Source organism: Schistocerca nitens, chromosome 6 (assembly GCF_023898315.1).
Source record: "Schistocerca nitens isolate TAMUIC-IGC-003100 chromosome 6, iqSchNite1.1, whole genome shotgun sequence".
Classification (NCBI taxonomy): domain Eukaryota; kingdom Metazoa; phylum Arthropoda; class Insecta; order Orthoptera; family Acrididae; genus Schistocerca; species Schistocerca nitens.
The window spans coordinates 557,576,492-557,598,559 of record NC_064619.1 but is presented as its reverse complement, the minus strand read 5'-3'; the positions used below and the strand labels follow the sequence as shown (position 1 = coordinate 557,598,559).

Below are 22,068 nucleotides of genomic sequence, written 5' to 3'. Positions count from 1 at the left end.
CTTGTTAACTCTTTTAATATGAATGTCATTGCACTTTCTTGTGTTGTAAGTATGTAGATCCGAGTTGGAGCGGAAATTGTCAATATTTCTTTTTACATTAATTACGCTTTTTTGTATATAGAGGCACAGTAAAGGTAGAATATTTAGCTGTTGAAATAATTGCTTTGAAGGAGTTAGCCTTGAACTGTTCGTAATTATTCTAACAGCTCGTTTTTGCAAAGTGAAGATGGTTTTGAGATTTTTCTTACTATGACCCCAGAAGGTGAGGCCATAGGTAACAGCAGAATGTATATAAGCAAAGTAAACAATTCTGCTACATTCCCTACTACATACAAAGATAATAACATGTAATGCAAAGCAAGCAGAGCTTAACTTATGAGAGAGATACAGGATGTGGGATTTCCAGTCAAAATTTTTGTCTATATGTGCACCTAAGAATTTTGTGGTAGCAACTCTCACAATTTCTTTATTTTTTATTCTGAGATCCAGATCAGAGTGTGACTTTGTTTTCCTGTAATGGATATAATTAGTTTTTGAGGTATTTATGGCTAATTTGTTCATTTCAAACCAATTTTGCAAATATTCTATAACTCTGGTTGCAGGTGTTTTGACATGTTTATTATTATGAGAAGATTGTAACAAATTGTAAATCTAAATGATGTGACTTGTTTTAGAATACCAATCAACGTTTAACTGTAAACTTCAAAATTACTGTTTGAAACAATGACTGCTTTCATATTTTGATAGTTAAACTTATATAAGGACGAGTGGCAACAGCCATGGAATGATGGGTATTGTCTCAGGTTTTGTAGGGTCACTGTTACATCATCTTTTTGTGCAAACAAACAGACTGTTAAGCACATTTCTGTTTAGGCCACATTGTTTACTAGATTTGATTAACCTAACATATTGATGCTGACATAACAAAGAGGCCAAGCTTCTCTTTCAAGTGGAGATAAATTGCAGCAAAGACATACACACTTCAGTTACAAACTTCAAGAAACATTAATTTGAGTGTCCATTTCTGGTAGCCACAAAAGGTGGTTACTTTTCAAGGCTTCTTTAACGGTTTCAAACCTTTTGATGCAAAGGTATAAATATTTTGCCATGGTACCTTGTTTGTCAACATTACTATCTCTTCAGGAGCATTGTTTTCCTCATAGTTTATGTCATAATATTTTCCATTATTTGCACTGGAAGGCATTACTCTTTGATAGCCTACTTTATTAAAAGTGGGCACCAGTTTGAATATTCTGTAATGTCAAATTAGAGCTTTAATTTCCTCTATAATTCAGCACATTAGAACCATGTAATTTATTATTTGATGTAATACAGATTTTTATACCTATATATTTTGGAAAAATGTAGTAGTCAGTTCATTTAAATCTATTTGGTGCTTTTTTATTTTCCATTTTTATTTATCTGTCCCTCTGTTACATTGTTATGCTGTCTTATATTGGTAGCAACACAGATTATTATTAGTTTGTTACAATAGTACATCATTGCAGCAAAAGATAAATATTACATAATTGAACTTTTTTATTACAGTATCAGCCTGCAGCATGAAGCATGCCCTATAACAGTTGATGTAAGCACTGTAACTAGATTCGATATTTTTAGTTCGACAAAATTTCAACAGCCATACATATTTCAACCTTACATTTTTAATGGACATTTTAACTATAATTACTGAATGTGACTTGAGCTGGTTAGCTCGTGATTCATTTAGCTTGTTTTATTTAATGTAACCAAATAAGTAACTGTTTTACATTACAGTTAAGAATTTTACTTATTTTACATTATAATTGGTAGATAGAAATTATTGTCTGTTTTTTCATAATTTTTAGGCAACATCATGTACTTCTGGAGAAGATACTAACAGTAGTTTCCAAACCTAGTTTAAGTTTAAATGAACAAACTTCTGGCAAATGATTATCGTTTTACTTTATTAGTCAATGTTGAGTGTCATATATGGCATTACCTATGCCCATTGTGGGAAATTCAAAGTTATAACAGACTATGTAGCATTAGAGTGGCAGTTAGGGCTGAAAGCAGATTAAACATTAGCCATTAAAATTTAAGCTAATTTGATTATGAGGTAGTATACAAAACTGGTAATAGATTCTTCAGAGAGATTGGGGTCATACAAGCAGTTGGCATAACCCTCACAGAGTGGCAAATGTGCACACTACTGACTTGGACTGCCAGTTATTTAGGATGCAGTCGCAGTTTCCTATGCACATTGCACTATTGTGTTGGATGGTGAAGTGCGGCTCATGTGTTATGGTATCCATAGCTCTGAGGGACGAAGTGCTGAAGGTAGTGCATGATAATGTGTTAGTGGGTCACAGAGGGCAAAGAATATGACATGCAGAATATCTGAACAATACTGATGGAGAATAAGGAGACAAGATGTTGATCAGTATGTAAGAAATTGCATACCAAGTGTTGATCTCAGCCATCAATTAATACCACTGCAAAGATCACTTTGAGGCATATTATATTGCAATGATTGCAGTTCCAAATCAACAAGTGAGTACAGTGGCACAAGCAATGGTGAATAACTAGTTATTAAAATTTGGCATACCTAACAGAATAGATAAAGATCAGGACAGCATCTTCATGTCTGAGTTAATTGAGCAACTGTGCCATTTATTGTGAATCTAGAGGCTAAGAACTAGTCCCACCCACTCTCAGTCAAATGGAAGAATGGAATGCATTCACCATACTATTGGCAAAATGTTAAATTATTATGTGTACAGTCATCACAATAATTAGGACGTTTACCTGCCCCATGTCGTAGGTGTGTGCAGTTTGTAAGTGCATGACAGTGTTAGGCTCCAGCCATACAAGGTGGTACATGGTAGAAAGACGCTGTCACCTTTTGCGGTGATGAAGCCTAAAATTGGGAAAAATGGGAAATCAGTGAAGAGGTTTGCAAAGACTTTGTAAGGTGTATGAAAACGGGTGAAAAATGTAAATGCTATAGCACTTGAGCAGAAAGACAAATGGGGCACTGTGCTGTTGAGTTGCCTGAATATAGATTTGTTCAGTGGGTCATGTTAGCAAGCTCCTACACACCACAGAGCAAAATGCAAAAAAATATGTTTACACAGCATTAAGAGATACATTAAATCATATAGGTGACATCACCTGTTAATGTGAAGTTAAATTTGACATGAACTTCCATTGTTCATTTAGGATGAGTTTAGCTTTTTAAGGCTACTTTAGCCTTACTATAAGTGCCATAGTCATGGCATGTGAAGAAAGCAAAAGATAAAAAGGGAAGACAGAAGAGACAAACTAGCAAGTGGAATTTGCATGGAGTGCTTTTAGTCTCAGATCTTGCCAGTAGATATTGCATTGTGTGGGAGTTTTAAATGGTTTTGTGGTAAAATGTGTCACTGTTTTGTCATTGTCTTAATGTACTGAGGTTGTTATAATAAAGTAGTTTATTTTTGTATTGTTGTATTGATGGGGTGGAAGATAGTTTGTAACTGAACAAGAGTATGTTGTTTTAATAAGATGCTTGGTATTATGATGAATCATGTACTTCTAGCCTTCAGAGAGAAGAGGGTAAAAGCGGGAGAAGGAGAACAATATGAATTCCTTTTATCCAAGTGGTGTTAACACTGAGAACTCTTACAATAGTGCATGACATTGGGAGAGAAGTAGCAGATGCACCGCAGGAGCAATAGCTCAAAGCAGGGATGCCGTTCTCCAGGCAGGAGGATGTCATGCTAACCACCCACTAGCAGATGCCAAAGCTAACTTACATCACATGGGAAGTAAGAAATGAGGTAAAAAGGTTAGGAGAGATATTCACTTAGCTGAATCTCAAAGCTGAGAGGAAAGGAATAGTGGGCTAAATCTAGAGAGAATATCAAGGATTGTGACCCTCATTTCAGTGGGTACAGGATCAGCTGCACCAAGTAAGAGTTTTAACACCATGTGCCTTGTTGTGACAGAAGAGGAGGTGATTAGGTGCAGATGGAAAATTATTAAAGAAAGTATTTGGTACAGCAGATAGCAACTTTATTCAGGAATTAAGTAACACATTGCATCAGCTGCAGGGAATAGTGGATAGCGTAGGAGTGGATGTGACAGTATTGCAGGGGGTCATAAAACATGTAGTTCATATGCAACTGAACCCTACACTGCTGTCTTCCTGACAGTTTGTTGCTGGCCTGCAGAAGGTGTAACAGCAATTAACAGCAGAGCTACATCATTCACCCCTATCCGTCAAAGTGGGAAATCATGAACAAATCTGTACAGGTGAAAACACAACAGGTGTTGCTAATCTTTGCCAGAGAGGGTGGACTGTGATATGACCAACCAAGATGGCCCAGACGAACACATGAGCATGTGAGATACAGTTATTTTTGGGAAATGGAAATGCAATGGGATGCCAAAGGGATGTTCTGACACCACTCTCATATGTCCAAAGGCTTTTTATGTAATGGATTTAGTCTATGTTTGTTTCATAGATAGTAACAGTGAACTGTTACAAATAGGTTTGGCTGTAAGGAATGGCTAGGTTGGAATTTCACAATAATGAGAGAATAATTAATGGTTCAACTTGTGATAGAGCAGGAAGTTCATTCTGTCTCCCAGCTACCATCACTGGATCAATCATAATGAACCTTACATAGCCCTCTTTGTTCTGCCAGAAAAACCATTAGATGTGTTGCCAACACAGAACACGATATACCTAAAAGACACCCTAAAATCAGACCTCCTCCATAAGTTGGATGAGCTTATAGCCTCACAGAGGGGTCATATTAATGTCAAGCAAATGTTCCAGCATGTACAGCAATATCTAGATAGGCAGCATCATAACTTTATAACTGTGAGTGTCTCAGTGGACCATTGTGATTCTGATTCTGCTTTGTATAACCTTCATCTACCTCTGGTGGAAAATCGACCACCAGCGTGAACACCCTGTACATCAAATACCAGTGGATTATCTTGTCTGTAACAAATAATGACTAGTGAAGTAAGAATTATGTAAGAAGCTAACTGATAAACAAGTTGAAATGCCAAGCATGAGAAACAACTGAGTGGGGCTATTTACTGTAATGATTGCTGAGCAATTTACCAAAAAGAGATGATTTGATAATATTATTGCAATAGGTTGTAAGTGAAGATTCAATGGAATCATGTTCCTATGAAGAGGCAAGAACAGGACAGTAGACTAATTACATAAAGTACCATTTACATTAAGGAACAGTTAATGAATCTTTTGGTTTCAGCTGAACTAGTGTAACAGAAATACTCAGCATACTGAACATAACTGTCAACTTCTAAGATATGTGTTGAGACTTGCAGATCTTCCATGAGCTCAATCTGTTAGCCCAGATCTTGTGAAGAAGGGAGGCATGTCGAACCACAACTAATTTACTTGGCACAGCTGAATAAAAGAAAGGTGTGACCATGGTTAGTGCAAAAGCCTCATGGTAGTGGGTGGCCAGCACTTACATCAGGAGTGGCCTGCTGATACAACAATAACTGTCAGTTTGTCATCAAGTAGTTACCACATAGTCTAGTCCAGCACGGGGATCAGAGTTATAAATTTACTGATGCAGCAGAAAGGCAGAGCTGATGTGGCATGGTGACCTGATTACTTCATGTATGAGCTGTGATTCTGTTATGGCTTCACTGACAGATACTGATGCATTAGTGAAACAGGGATAGACCAAGCCCATATAAATACTCCTAATTTATAGTCAGAGGCCTTGCAGTCTTTCACCCACCAAGTCCTGGAGTAGATCTACAATAGCCTGTGTGTCCACAAGTCTACATGGAGTGACCAGTCTCCAGCTTCAAGGAGAGGTCCATGTCGGTCTTCAAGTTGACACGAGTCTGCAAGCTGCTCTAACTGGACATTGCTGCTACTACCTTCAGCCCTGCTGTTCACACTGAAAGTAATGCTGCAGACATAGCACCCTCCATTTGGTGGGCTCCTGCAGGACTACTTTAGCTACTAGTGGTCACCTGTTGTTGTGGTCTACAGTTCAAGCCTAGGGCCAGGCAGCTGTTCAGCTGCCATTCCCCATGTGGGCAATTCCTGGCTGGCTGTCTCCACATGCATTGGCATGCACTGTTGCTGAGAGTCACCACCTCCATGCTAGGTCCATGGCATGATTCTGCACACTCAACTGGTTCTCTGCCCCAAGCTGCTGAGCTGTCTCTAGTCTGTGTGGCTGCTGTCATGGGCACTCCAGGAATCAGAGTTCTTGCCGAGTCACTGCTATCATTATTTGACTGGCCAAGCAATGCTGCAAGTGACCAGCGACAACAAGCATCTTGCTCACTGCAACTACTTCTCACTGACTGTGTACAGCTTACACTTTGGGTCTGTTGGCTTCTCTGAGGATTGTCACAATTGTTGTGGTTTTCTGAGCAATAAATGAATATTTTAACAATGCTCTTTTCATGTTGAAACTTCAGATGACAACCAGGTATCCATTTGCCACACCACCAGTATCTCTTCTAGGCTGGTGAACTACTGGCTTCCTGACACCTGACAGCCCAGTTCCATTATCCACTGTAGAGACCAACCACTCCTGGCCTCTACACTACGGAAATTAGGAAAAAAATTTCCACCCCCCCCCTCCCCAATCATTAATTAAGTTTTCCTTAATTACCCAGATTAGTTTCAAGCAACTGAATCTTTCTTTACAAAGTTAGATACCATGCCAGTCATTTAAGAATTCACATAAATTAGCAAAATCTCAAACATACAGTGTGCTAATCAAATAGTAATATGTACTATTGTATTGGTACTTGTCTAACTAGCTATCTTGTAGTTAAATTAAATAATTATTGGCACCCAGATCATTTACTCTATGAACTTTAATATAATTATCAACATTATAAAATATCATCATGCCAATCTTTATATATAGCCCTTACCACAAAAATCTTGTTTGTGCAAAGAAGACAACTGATTAACATCTCTGCATCACTCATTTAATTAAAATCATGTAGTAACAATATCATCAAAGTCTGCATATGATAATCGTCATGCCGCTGTAACTAGTCACTGATCAGCATTCCCCTTATCACCATCACTCCAGCCTCAGGAACTGAACCACATCCTTCACTAGGGCTTGACTACTTATCATGCATTGAAATGAGGGATGACCAAAAATCTTACTCTATCCTCATAAAGTAATATTCCAGCATGAACGCAAACTATGCCTTGTCTTTGTCCATCCATATGTTCTCCCTGCTTACAATCTCACATCATGTAAGTAATTTCTCTGTAGTTGTCCCAAGTGCAAGTCCTGTCATATGTACCTACATCCTCCTACCCTATGTGCCAGCTGAGCTGTAATTACTCAGTATGTTCTGTGTGGGTGTGACAACCAACCGCAAACTGCTTGACTAGTCAGTAGCAGATTAAGGCCAACCACAAACTCAACTATCCATTGTTGACTGATCTGCAAACCACAACAGCAATGACTTTGACAATTGCTGCAGTACCCATGCTATTAGGGCTCTTCCCTCCCCCAATACTAGCTTCTATGAACTGTATCTTCCTTCATATTTTCCCATTCTCACAATCCCTTTGAATAAGCCTCTGCTAGATCCCTTACCACTCCTTTACCCTTGTTTCATTTTTCCTCTCCTGTCATTTTCACATGATTCTTCCCCTGTATAAACCTCTTACTTACTACCCTTGCCCCCACCCCCCTCCCCAGTCTCCTATCCTCTTTGATTTTCATGAATGTCACCTTTGCAAATCTCATTTCGTTGTTTCAATTAAGAGCCACTTGTCTCTCACCATCTCTCTTCATTGAGATAATTGATTGTATAATATCTGAGATGCATGCAGAATAGTTCATTGTGGGACCTATGTTTCTCTAGATGTCAGCATTCAGGGATGATGTGTATTGGAATCCTCTCTTTTGGCATGATCTAAATGAAAGAAAGCAGAAATCTCTGCTTTCATTCTTTGCTCTAAACAATGGATTGTGCAGTGGGCATACTTACCCAAGCCATGTTGTGTGCGTACTATGGAAAGACCCAAATAACTTCATGTATTTCATAATTTGGTGCCTCTTGAACAAATATAAGTGCTTATGTGACATGCATATTTTTCTTTAAAGCATATTACAAATCCAAATCTGTTCCCCTGGTGTATATGTGAAAAACACTGACAGATCTTTACCACAGAATACTCTTTCAATGTCTCTAATGATTGCTTCATTATGTGAGGCCTGCTTTTGGGTAAGACAGATGTAAATACCTACCCACTAATTTGTAATTAATTTTAATTAGGTTTGATGCACATTATAGTGCTGTGATATGCTGAAAAATTAATTTCAAAATGAAAATAATGTACACTGTTTTAATTTTCTATAAACCCACACACACTATTGTTGGACTGGCACTGCATTAATAAATAATTTTATGGATACAAATGCAACTCCAAATTAGTTCAAATATCTTAGTGTTTAACTCTTTACTGATATTTCTGTTCACAGTACTGGACAATTGTTTCTTCTGGTATTTAATGGGACCTGAAGGAAACAGTTAATAAATGATAATCTGGCTTTTTCATTTCATAAAATAGATAATGCCCTGACAAAAATAATATTTTGTCAAATAGGTTACTCACTGTTCTTGTATGTTAACAATCTCATACTGAGCAAGACGTGAATGTTTCAGAATCTGAAAACACAGAAAAATCCCAAATGAAAAAGACAGTTATGTGCACAGACTATCAGTAAGCTCGAGAATGCTTAATACTGCAATTTGCATTCATTCTAATTTCCTACAAAATTTATATTTTTAATCTTATTTTAATACAACAATCTTAAAACTGAAAATAATTGAAAGTATAAGCAGTTTTAAAGCCTTTTGCAAAAATTACAAAAATTTAAGTAATATTGTATGAGGATATTATTTATGGTATACCTGAGTTTTGTTATGTATAACCAATAAAAATCGATGATCACCAGACAGTTCATAGCTGACATCTGGATCCAGTGGTATCAACTGCGAAAAGCAAGATAGCTTTTATTCTCAGTCATAGAAAAACTTGTAACTTAGTTTATGAATATGAAAACCCATAGTATTATCTGTGTCCAAGTCAAAGAAGTGAGCCTTGCTTACCAATTGCTGAAACAGAAGGAGCTTGCAGTGGCCCAGCATTTTATGTTAAAAAAAGAAAAATCACTAAGTCAGAGAGAGGCATGGAAGACTAGTAATCAGCAAGCAGATTTCAAAGGTTAATTGATTTACAGTGTTCTGTAAATTTCACCATAAAAAGGATATAAAATGAGCCAAGGAATACATTAAAAAAGTAAATCAGGTATCAAGAACAAAATCTACACATTGTATGACCAGTTAACTAACACTAAACTGCCATATTCCATTTTCTCTTACCCATAGTAAACAAAACAATGTAAAATTAATAGGTAAGTCACCAAAACAGCTGCTGGCTCCTCATTTAAATTAAATATTTGGCGTTTATGACTTGCTTCAATCTTAATATTTACATGACAGCATTGATACCACATAACAACAGTCTTACGCATGCTGTACAATGTCTATTCACACTGAATGTTGCTATTCATCACACAACTAATAGAGATCTTCAGTTCTTAGGCAGAGGTAGATAATTTGTAGAAAGAGTGGCTGTCAAGTTATGTTTTTACTTTTACTTTGAATTTTCAGAAATTCCCAATTCCTAGCTTTGTTTGATAGGAGTTTATTGAAGACTTATACCAGAATGCAGAATCCCCATTTAGAACTATAGGCAAGAAGCCAAAAGCTATGTCAAGTTGAAGAGTATTATTGAAATTGTGTAAATCACAGATCAGCTGAAGCTGATTTTATTGGTACCTACAAACAGCATACAGGGGAAAATGTACTGAGATATGAATGCAACAATCTGGGCTCTTTGTAGACACCTCTGCAAGATATATGACTGTGTACTTGCACGATATCTATGCTGCTCACTATTTCTGGATTAACACCTAATTCACTTAAAGTGCACTGAGCGAAATGATAACTCCATAAGGTAACTGGAGGTAAGAAATGAAGGAAATAAACATTCTCATTTTCAAGTACAAAACATACTCGATGAGGTATTATCTGGACCCCCATGGAATTTAATGCAGAGCTTTACATATGCTGCACAGAAATTAGTATGTACTTATGATACTTGAATATCATTTTTATTTGTTCAAAATTGTGTAATATTTGTCTTTCTGAGGATTTGATTTGGCTGATGAGACTTCTTCAACTGTCACCTAGGCTGTATTTAGAATGGTTGAATTTGGATCTTTGGTTAGTATGTTTTGTCATCTGCCAACATTATAGTTACCTGAGAGTCCTTTAAAGTGACTGGAGGGTCATGTGTGTAGGTTAAGAAGAATGATGGAACCAATATTGAACCCTCTGGGACTCTATACTTATATGGGTTTCTCTGTTGAGTGACCCTTATTAAGTCCACCATGTAGCAATTAACATGTCCTGCTTGGAAAAATGGGTCTATACTGTACTGCATGCAGCTTTCTCAAATTCTTTTCAAAACAAACGTAAGGAGAAAAATGTGTTTATAATTAGGTGTGATATGCTAATCTTCACCTTTGTAAATAGATATTGGTACTGATTAGTTGAGTACGTCATGAAATATGGTTAGATCATTGACTGAGTGCAAAGATACATCAAGTGTGGCCCTATCTAGTCAGCACAGTATTGTAATACTGTGGTAGACAGACCATTACAGTTAGAATAATTACTGGCCATTATTTCCTTAGGGACTGTGCATCTATATTTGTAGAATATTTCTGTAAACTTACTTTTAATATTTTTTATTTATTTTTATTTGAATTTTGTTGTGATATACATTTGTTTTGCCCTTTGGAAGGATACCAAAGAATTTTTCAATACTAATGGTAAAAATTCAACCACAAATGATATGTATTCTTTCTGTCTCAAATATTGTCAGAGTTTTTATTTTACTTTCATTTTTGAGGTACTAACACCTTTAACATACTTACATATAGTTTCCTGATAAGATGTGTTGCAGTATGAGTGAACATGTTGTACAGAACAGGCCTGTTATCAATATCCTTGTACAGAAATTGGTAATCTGAAACAATCAATTAAATTTTTAATAATATTCTTGAAAGTTCACAAATAAAAAATGGGTAAAAATTTATATCTGTAGAGCAATAAAAAATTACTTATCATATTAAAAAAAGGAAGATAGAAAGTGCTAAATTACAAGGAAAAGAAAAGAGGTTGATGATGATGTAACAGGAATTAGAATGTTCTCATAATTCTCAGGTGCCATGTGTGCTAAAATTGGGAGGGGCAAAGGAAAAGGAAAAAAAGGGGCAAGAGAGAGAGAGAGAGAGAGAGAGAGAGAGAGAGAGAGAGAGAGAGAGAGAGAGAGGATCGCAAGGGGATAACAGATCAATAGAAAACTTAGAATGCAACAGGAAACAAAACTACAGATAATGAAATACCTATGTAATTAAAAAGCAGAATATGGGATAGATATGGGTTAGACAAGCATTTAAAAAGATTATAAAATAAGAATAAAGATTCTGTACTGTGTAAGAATGGAGAAATGTTGAGGAATGACAAAGAAGTAATAAAAATTGAGAAGACTATAAACTGCCACTTTGGGGGAAAATGTCTATTTACTAATTGTAACAAAAGGTGGTGTTTGGAACCTTCTTTTAAGTGTTGGAGTGTCAGGATTTCATTTTGGGTGATGAGTTGTAGGTAGTGGGGATTGTATTGTAACAGTATTTTGCAGAGGGAGTGGAGATGGTTCATGGATGCCTGTGCCATGGAGATGTGTTTCTGTAGAACCGGGTTTGTGAGGGAAAGGGACTTGCAGAATTTGAAAAGGTGAAGGTCATTGTGGAAGGAGAAGTGGGATCCCGAAATAGAGATTTTTATGGTTAGGCCATTACGAAGGGGGGGGGGGGGGGGGGGGATTCCTTGGCTTAGGCAGCATTTAAGGAGCAGGATATGGAACAGGGTCTTGGCTAGAGATAGGGAAACTTTTCTGAACTGCCGCAGATAAATAGAGCTGGGATAGCGCTGGGGAAAGAAGTTGGCATTGTAAATGGCGAGTAAAGGTGGTTGTAGGGGGAGTTGAATACCACTGGTGGCTGTAAGGAATGAGAGGGATTGTGTTGGGGGGAGGGGATAGTATTCTGACTGAAGTATATCTGATCGCGTGTAATACATTGTCATGTGCGTGAAATAAATTCTATCACATATGATTTAACATCATGTGTACGAGATAAAAGAGAAACAAGGACAGGCAGATTGGGAGCGATATGTGAGGGAGGGAAGGATTTTGTGTTGTTGGAAGTGTGTTCTTCTGTTATCGTGAGTTGCGTGGCACAGGAACTGTATGCGCAGCTGCAGTAACAGATGCAGCTGAAACTGCAGGGTAGCCCTATAACAAAAATCACATGTGACTACATTTATCATGGCCATTATGAAGTGTGTCATAAGAGCGAGAGGGAAGAATCGTAAGAGAAAGGATGGACGGGCAAATGAGAGGAGTTACATAAGGGAGACAGTAATGGAGGACGGACGACACGAGGGTTTGATGCAAGGGACTGCTAAGTGGTATAATAATATACGGGAAGTCCTGACCACAACTTTTGCAGCTGTCGTCCCTTATTTCTTGTAACAATCCTCGTCGATGACAGTCAACACACACTTTCGTCCACGCTGTGACTTAGCGGATGCTGTTTATCCGCTTTCCCTATATGTGGTATAAATCTGAGATACGGTGCCTCTAGAAACATCAAGCACTTCGGCTACCTTGGGTACAGAATCACCCACCATATGAACGTCAACAATTTGCTCACTTTCGCAGTCATGTAACTCCAACGTAATGCACTCATACTACATTTGAAATGTGTTGAGGACGTTGTGCAGGTGCCGTTCGTGTTCAAATACAACAGCGCAACTTGCAGGCTTCGCTAACATCTGCATTTATGATAAAACATTCATTTCTTGCCGTGTTTTCATATTTTTGTAAAACCCCTGTAGGTGTAGGTGTGAATTAAGCCCTGTGAAGAACACCTAAAAATATCTTATGAAACTACACTTTCCTGGAGACATACTGAGTCTCAACTTTATCTTTGATAAGGGCAGAAGCTGACGTAATGAAGTAAAATTTGTGCCAAGTCCTGTACTCTTCTTTATTATAATTTTATTCGGTATTGTTTGTCTCCTTTGGTCTGGCGGACGTCACATGACATTCGTTCAAGTCGATCGTTGATTCTTTTGCTCAGGTTTTATTATTATTATTATTATTATTACAGAGGACAATCGGCCCTCTGACCGAACATGCTGACTACCGTGCTGACGATGTACTTGAACCTAGGCTTCCTCCTTACTAGGCAATTTTGCTATCCACTACACCACTGTGACACTATGGTTAACACAGCTGCATGGTACAGGCAGCATCTCCCCATTATGTACAAAGCTGTCCTGCTGTTCCACTGTTGGAACAGAAGTGATTTCAGGCGTTCCCCAAGGTAGTGTCATAGGCCCTTTGCTGTTACTTATCTATATAAACGATTTGGGAGACTATCTGAGCAGCCCTCTTCGGTTGTTTACAGATGACGCTGTCGTTTATCGACTAATAAAGTCACCAGAAGATCAAAATAAACTGCAAAACGATTTAGAAAAAATATGCGAATGGTGCGAAAAGTGGCAGTTGACCCTAAATAACGAAAAGTGTGAGGTCATCCACATGAGTACTAAAACTTCGGTTACTCGATAAATCAGTCTAATCTAAAAGCCGTAAATTCAGCTAAATACTTAGGTATTACAATTACGAACAACTTAAATTGGAAGGAACACATAGAAAATGCTGTGGGGAAGGCTAACCAAACGCTGCGTTTTATTGGCAGGACACTAAGAAAATGTAACAGACCTACTAAGGAGACTGCCTACACTACACTTGTCCGTCCTCTTTTAGAATACTGCTGCGCGGTGTTGGATACTTACGAGGTAGGACTGACGGAGTACATCGAAAAAGTTCAAAGAAAGGCAGCACGTTTTGTATTATCGCGAAATATGGGAGAGAGTGTCACAGAAATGATACAGGATTTGGGCCTGAAATCATTAAAAGAAAGGCGTTTTTCGTTGTGACGGAATCTTCTCACGAAATTCCAACCACCAACTTTCACCTCCGAATGCGAAAATATTTTGTTGACACCGACCTACATCGGGCGGAACGATCACCACGATAAAATAAGGGAAATCAGAGCTCGTACGGAAAGATATAGGTGTTCATTCTTTCCGCGTGCTTTACGAGATTGGAATAATGGAGAATTGTGAAGGTGGTTCGATGAACCCTCTGCCAGGTACTTAAATGTGATTTGCAGAGTATCCATGTAGATGTAGATGTAGACTGGAGCGCCTCGGCAATACTGACGATTTAAAAAGGGCAAAATCAAGATGGGCTGAAGTGTGAATTGAATTTTGTGCTACAGAGGGCAATGGACTAGGGCAGGGCTTCCCAAACTTTTCAGCAGGCGGATCCCTTCTTCAGTCGAAAATCCATGGCGGACCCCTAGTCAGTCAAGAGCACAGTAACTTTAAATTTCAGAGCGAAACCCATGGGAACTGAAAGCTTCTTAATGCAAGTCCCATGTTCCCAATGACCCCCCCCCCCCCAAAGTATCAATAGTCTTTGGTTTAGAGATGAATGAAAACAACTTGAAATTAAGGATCCAATTTGAATTCCTACCGTATCCAGACACTTACTAGTGGATTTACTCCCTTTGTTCAACACACTATAGTCTGATTAATATTACTTGCTAATTGAAATTTCACACGATGGAGCTGTCTTCCTCCAAGAGCAATCAACGTCACGTCCAAATTGTACGCTGTTGACAAGCTACCGCTTATGGTCTGTTCACTTCCACTGTTTGGCTACTGTTGTGTAAGGAGCATGCATATTTCGTAACAGTCTGTGTGTGTGTGTGTGTGTGTGTGTGTGTGTGTGTGTGTGTGTGTGTGGTTTTTCGTGAAATCCGAAGAAAAATGTTCAAATGTATGTAAAGTCTTCCTTTGGTCGTCCTCCCTCCTCATTCATTTCAACTGGAAACTTCCCTTGTTGTAAAGGCGATGGAGAAACTGCACCCTTCTTCAATGATCCTGACTTCAGCCACCGATCCATGTTAGAAGTAATAAACTGGTCAAAAATCGACTTATGAAATAGGTAGTGCACTGACAATGCAAGTTTTTACATTTAATGATGCCTGGGGCCGCATACGTGCCAGCGAGCGCTGTGATTGGACGACAAAGCTCACTCCACGCATGCGTAAAAGCTTTCAGCGCCGGCGTGAGCCGGCGCACAAACGACCCCTGTATTGTTGCGAAACAGTCGATCAGAGAAGCCGCATTCTCCGGCACTAAACTGTGTATACGTTCTCACTTAGGAACCGCAAAGGCTGCTTGGGGATACGACCTGAAGTAAAAGTACACGTTTTTCACAAGGAAAAAAAAATGGTAGTGAATTTGATTTTCACATTTTATGCAATAATTTTACTCATTATTTTACACAATTTTGTGAAAGGTGGTCGCGGATGCCCTAGAAAGAGGCGGCGGACCCCTAAGGGGTCCGCGGACCACAGGTTGGGAAGCCCTGGACTAGGGTATTCCTTGGTGTTTTAGCTACAATGCCAGGGTGGCTTAGTGGGTAGCGTATCTGCCTACTAATCAAATGGCCCAGGTTCAAACCCTGGGCTTAATTATTTCAGTTTCTATCCTTATCAAAAACCTGCAAATATATTTTTTTTTTCAAAATTTTGTCTACTATGAGGCCTGTTCAGAAAGTAAGCTCCGATTGATTGCCAAATTGAAACCACAGTGAACATCAGAAATGTTTTACTTGTAACAATTAGCTACACCTTTCAGCTACTTCTCTACGTAGTCGCCGTTCTGACTTAGACTTTTGTCATAGCGTTGTACCAACTTTTCAATAGCCTCATCATAGAAGGCAGCCGCCAGTGCTTTCCGCCAATTCTCCACGCTGGCCTACACCTCGTTGTCTGTGTCAAAATGTTGTCTTCAAAGACAGCGGTTCATGTGACCAGAGATGAAACTCAGGGGGAGACAATTGCGGACTGTATTGTGGGTAATCTCACATTTCCATTTGAAAACGATGCAGGAGCATCTTCATTGCCCCTGCAGAATGCGGCTGAGAATTGTCTTGAAGACGAAACAGCACGACAGTTATGTAATGTTAGCTGCATAGCTTCAGGCGAAATTTCTCACCAGGCCCTCGTACTTGGCGGCAGACACTATTTTCTAGACATCTTTACGCACTCACTGCGAGCTCAGAAATGAGAAGAGCGACGTGATGCTAACTGGGGTTATACTAGAGACACTACCCATCACATGTATGCAAAGCTTTATCGGATTTTCATAGTCGTTTCCATTTCGCGACCGATCGGAGCTTACTTTCTGAACGCCCTTCGTACATTTCTGTATCAAGCGTCAGATTACTCTCATATTGGACAAAATCACGGTGCTTGTACTTTGTGTAGAAGACACTGAGCACTTTAGGAACTGGGCATAACTTTGCGAGAGGCACTGCTCACCTGAGACCCAGGTCGCGTTGATGGGGCGCGGCACGTAGCGGCCGTCCGTGATGTCCCGCAGACGGAAGGAGGGCGGGCGCGCGCGAGCAGGGCCCAGAGAGACGTCCTGCAGCAGCACGGCCGCCACGACCACCAGCACGAGCACGACCACGGCGATGATGGCCACGGTCGCCACGGGCCGCCGCGACTGGCCCCAGCGCGACAGCGCCGCGCGCTTCTGGGACAGAGCAAGGCCCGCCACAGGTCACACAGCCAAGGGCCAAAGATATTAGCCGCGCTGCTTGGCTGCGACTGTTGTGGATAAGCGATATGCACTGAGGTGACAAAAGTCATGGGATACCTCTTAATATCATGTCGCATTTCCTTTTGCTCGGCGTAGCACAGCAACTCTACGTGGCATGGTCTCAACAAGTAGTTGGAAGTCCCCTGAAGAAATACTTACAAGGGAACCTCCCCATCGCACCCCCCCCCCCCCCCCCCTCCACAGATTTAGTTATAAGTTGGCACAGTGGATAGGCCTTGAAAAACTGAACACAGATCAATCGAGAAAACAGGAAGACGTTGTGTGGAACTATGAAAAAATAAGCAAAATATACAAACTGAGTAGTCCATGCGCAAGATAGGCAACATCGAGTATAGTGCGAGCTCAGGAGCGCCGTGGTCCCGTGGTTAGCGTGAGCAGCTGCGAAACGAGAAATCCTTGGTTCAAGTCTTCCATCGAGGGAAAAGTTTACTTACTTTATTTTTGCAAAGTTATGATCTGTCCATTCGTTCACTGACGTCTCTGTTCACTGTAATAAGTTTAGTGTCTGTGTTTTGCGACCGCACTGCAAAACCGTGCGATTAGTAGACGAAAGGACGTGCCTCTCCAAAGGGAACCGAAAACATTTGATCGCAAGGTCATAGGTCAACGGATTTTCCGCAGGAAAACACGTCTGATATATTCTATACGACACTGGTGACGGCATGTGCGTCACATGACAGGAATATGTTGTCGACCCACTTAACTTGTACATTTCGCGAATGGGTAAAAAGATTCTTCTACCTTGCCCGATTTAGGTTTTCTTGCGGATGTGATGATCACTCCCAAAAAAGTAATGAAAACATAAGAGTTTGTCACATAAACTGCAACAAATGAATTCAACAGTTTCACAGTCGCACAGTTTTCCCTGTGCTCTGTGAAAACATATATTTTTAACGTTTTCAAATTTTTCCGTGTGTAGACCGTCAAATCCTGCATATGTCCAAGCAAATCTGAACATGTCCTGGAATTTTGGAGAGCGAAGTTGATTATGTGTGAGTGCCTGAACTTTGATAATTGTCTGAAAATAAAAAATTAGACTTTTCACTCGAGGGAAGACTTGAACCAACGACCTCTCATTTCACAGCTGCTCATGCTAACCACGAGATTACGGCGCTCCTAAGCTCAAACTATCCTTGATGTTGCCTATCTTACTCATGGACTACTTAGTTTGTAATTTTGCTTATTTTTTTCATAGTTCCACACAACTTCTTCCTGTTTTCTCGATTGATCTGTGTTCAGTTTTTCACGGTCTATCCACTGTGCCAACTTATAACTAAATCTGAGGGGGGTGCGATGGGGAGGTTCCCTTGTTAGCCATGCTACCTTAAGCTGCCCATAATTGCAAAGTGTTAACGGCGCAGGATTTTGTGCATGAACTGACCTCTCGTTTCAGTGTTCCGACACCGACAATGTTGAGTGTTTATGGAAAAAGTTCAAGGCAATCGTAAAATGCGTTTTAGACAGGTACATGCCGAGTAAAACTGTGAGGGACGGGAAAAACCCACCGTGGTTCAACAACAAAGTTAGGAAACTACTGCGAAAGCAAAGAGAGCTTAACTGCAAATTTAAACGCAGCCAAAACCTCTCAGACAAACAGAAGCTAAACGATGTCAAAGTTAGCGTAAGGAGGGGGCTACGCGTGAAGCGTTCAATGAATGCCAAAGTAAAATTCTATGTACCGACTTGACAGAAAATCCTAGGAAGTTCTAGTCTTACGTTAAATCAGTAAGTGGATCGAAACGGCATATCCAGACACTCTGAGATGATAATGGCACTGAAACAGAGGATGACACTCGTAAAGCTGAAATACTAAACACCTTTTTCCAAAGCTGTTTCACAGAGGAAGACCGCACTGCAGTTCCTTCTCTAAGTCACCGCACGAACGAAAAAATGGCTGACATCGAAATAAGTGTCCAAGGAATAGAAAAGCAACTGAAATCACTCAACAGAGGAAAGTCCACTGGACCTGACGGGATACCAATTCGATTCTACACAGAGTACGCGAAAGAACTTGCCCCCTTCTAACAGCCGCGTACCGCAAGTCTCTAGAGGAACGGAAGGTTCCAAATGACTGTAAAAGAGCACAGGTAGTTCCAGTTTTCAAGAAGGGTCGTCGAGCAGATGCGCAAAACTATAGGCCTATATCTCTGACATCGATCTGTTCTAGAATTTTGGAACATGTTTTTTGCTCGCGTATCATGTCATTTCTGGAAACCCAGAATCTACTCTGTAGGAATCAACATGGATTCCGGAAACAGCGATCATGTGAGACCCAACTCGCTATATTTGTTCATGAGACTCAGAAAATATTAGATACAGGCTCCCAGGTAGATGCCATTTTCCTCGACTTCCGGAAGGCGTTCGATACAGTTCCGCACTGTCTCGTGATAAACAAAATAAGAGCCTACGGAATATCAGACCAGCTGTGTGACTGGATTGAAGAGTTTTTAGCAAATAGAACACAGCATGTTGTTCTCAATGGAGAGACGTCTACAGACGTTAAAGTAACCTCTGGCGTCCCACTGGGGAGTGTTATGGGACCATTGCTTTTCACAATATATATAAATGACCTAGTAGATAATGTCGGAAGTTCCATACGGCTTTTCGCGGATGATACTGTAGTATACAGAGAAGTTGCAGCATTAGAAAATTGCAGCGAAATGCAGGAAGATCTGCAGCGGATAGGCACTTGGTTCAGGGAGTGGCAACTGACCCTTAACATAGACAAATGTAATGTATTGCGAATACATAGAAAGAAGGATCCTTTATTGTACGATTATATGATAGCGGAACAAACACTGGCAGCAGTTACTTCTGTAAAATATCTGGGAGTATGCGTACGGAACGATTTGAAGTGGAATGGTCATATAAAATTAATTGTTGGTAAGGCGGGTTCAAAAATGGTTCAAATGGCTCTGAGCACTATGGGACTCAACTGCAGAGGTCATTAGTCCCCTAGAACTTAGAACTAGTTAAACCTAACTAACCTAAGGACATCACAAACATCCATGCCCGAGGCAGGATTCGAACCTGCGACCGTAGCGGTCTTGCGGTTCCAGACTGCAGCGCCTTTAACCGCACGGCCACTTCGGCCGGCGGTAAGGCGGATGCTAGGTTGAGATTCATTGGGAGAGTCCTTAGAAAACGTAGTCCATCAACAAAGGAGGTGGCTTACAAAACACTCGCTCGACCTATACTTGTGTATTGCTCATCAGTGTGAGATCTGTACCAGATCGGGTTGACAGAGAAGATAGAGAAGATCCAAAGAAGAGCGACGCGTTTCGTCACAGGGTTATTTGGTAAGCGTGATAGCGTTACGGAGATGTTTAGCAAACTCAAGTGGCAGACTCTGCAAGAGAGGCGCTCTGCATCGCGGTGTAGCTTGCTGCCAACTTTCGAGAGGGTGCGTTTCTGGATGAGGTATCGAATATATTGCTTCCCCCTACTTATACCTCCCGAGGAGATCACGAATGTAAAAGTAGAGAGATTCGAGTGCGCACGGAGGCTTTCCGGCAGTCGTTCTTCCCGCGAACCATACGCGACTGGAACAGGAAAGGGAGGTAATGACAGTGGCACGTAAAGTGCCCTCCGCCACACACCGTTGGGTGGCTTGCGGAGTATAAATGTAGATGTAGATGTACGTCCCATAAATGTTCGATGGGCGGCTAAATCATTCACTCAAACTGTCTAGAATGTTCTTCAAGCCAGTCGTAAACAACTATGGTCCGCAGACATGGCGCTTCGTCATCCATAAAATTTCCATAGTTGTTTGGGAACATGACGGCCATGAATGTCTGCAGATTTTCTCCAAGTAGCCAAACAACCATTTTCAGTCAGCCATCGCCAGAGGACCGAGTTCATTCCATGTAAACACAGCCCACGCCATTATGGCACAATGCCTTTTTGACGACTTGGGTTCATGGCTTCGTGGGGACTACGCCACACTCGAAACCCACCATCAGCTCTTACCAAATTCAATCGGGACTCATCAGACGAGGCCAAGGTTTTCTAATCGATTAGGGTATACGTGAAGGAGAAAATATAAAAATGCAGTAAATGAAGAAGGCAAAAAGGAATACAAACGTCTCAAAAATGAGATCGACAGGAAGTACAAAATGGCTAAGCAGGGATGGCTAGAGGACAAATGTAACGATGTAGAGGCTTATCTCACTAGGGGTAAGATAGATACTGCCTACAGGAAAATTAAAGAGACCTTTGGAGAAAAGAGAGCCACTTGTATGGATATCAAGAACTCAAATGGAAACCCAGTTCTAAGCAAAGAAGGGAAAGCAGAAAGGTGGAAGGAGTATATAGAGGGTCTATACAAGGGCGATGTACTTGAGGACAGTATTATGGAAATGGAAGAGGATGTAGATGAAGATGAAATGGGAGATATGATACTGCATGAAGAGATTGACAGAGGACTGAAAGACCTGAGTCGAAACAAGGCCCCGGGAGTAGACAACATTCCATTAGAACTACTGACGGCCTTGGGAGAGCCAGTCATGACCAAACTCTTCCATCTGGTGAGCAAGATGTATGAGACAGGCGAAATACCCTCAGACTTCAAGAAGAATATAATAATTCCAATTCCAAAGCAAGCAGGTGTTGACATACGTGAAAATTACCGAACTATCACTTTAATAAGTCACTGCTGCAAAATACTAACGCGAATTCTTTACAGACGAATGGAAAAACTGGAAGTAGCCGACCTCGGGGAAGATCAGTTTGGATTCCATAGAAATGTTGGTACACGTGAGGCAATACTGACCCTACGGCTTATCTTAGAAGCTAGATTAAGAAAAGGCAAAACTACGTTTCTAGCATTTGTAGACTTAGAGAAAGTTTTTGACAATGTTGACTGGAATACTCTCTTTAATTTTTTAAAGGTGGCAGGGGTAAAATACAGGGAGCGAAAGGCTATTCACAATTTGTACAGAAACCGGAAGGCAGTTATAAGAGTCGAGGGACATGAAAGGAAAACAGTGGTTGGGAAGGGAGTGAGACAGGGTTGTACCCTCTCCCCGATGTTATTCAATCTGTATATTGAGCAAGCAGTAAAGGAAACAAAAGAAAAATTCGGAGTAGGTATTAAAATCCATGGAGAAGAAATAAAAACTTTGAGGTTCGCCGATGACATTGTAATTCTGT

At 40.3% G+C, this 22,068-nt stretch overlaps 1 protein-coding gene across 2 annotated transcripts in view; it reads right to left on the bottom strand.

The window, feature by feature from the left end:
- The window catches only part of LOC126262304 (venom dipeptidyl peptidase 4-like), a 181,015-nt gene that overhangs the window by 92,226 nt on the left and 66,721 nt on the right, over window positions 1-22,068 (bottom strand). Inside the window, exons 3-6 of one of the 2 annotated variants that reach the window (XM_049958841.1) lie at window positions 16,614-16,827; window positions 11,019-11,110; window positions 8,926-9,006; window positions 8,627-8,679 (exon numbers count right to left, since the gene is read on the bottom strand). In XM_049958841.1, the coding sequence (XP_049814798.1) occupies window positions 8,627-8,679; window positions 8,926-9,006; window positions 11,019-11,110; window positions 16,614-16,827 (440 nt within the window). Of the gene's footprint in view, window positions 1-8,626; window positions 8,680-8,925; window positions 9,007-11,018; window positions 11,111-16,613; window positions 16,831-22,068 lie in introns of both variants that reach the window. The other variant, XM_049958840.1, reaches the window with a different exon arrangement.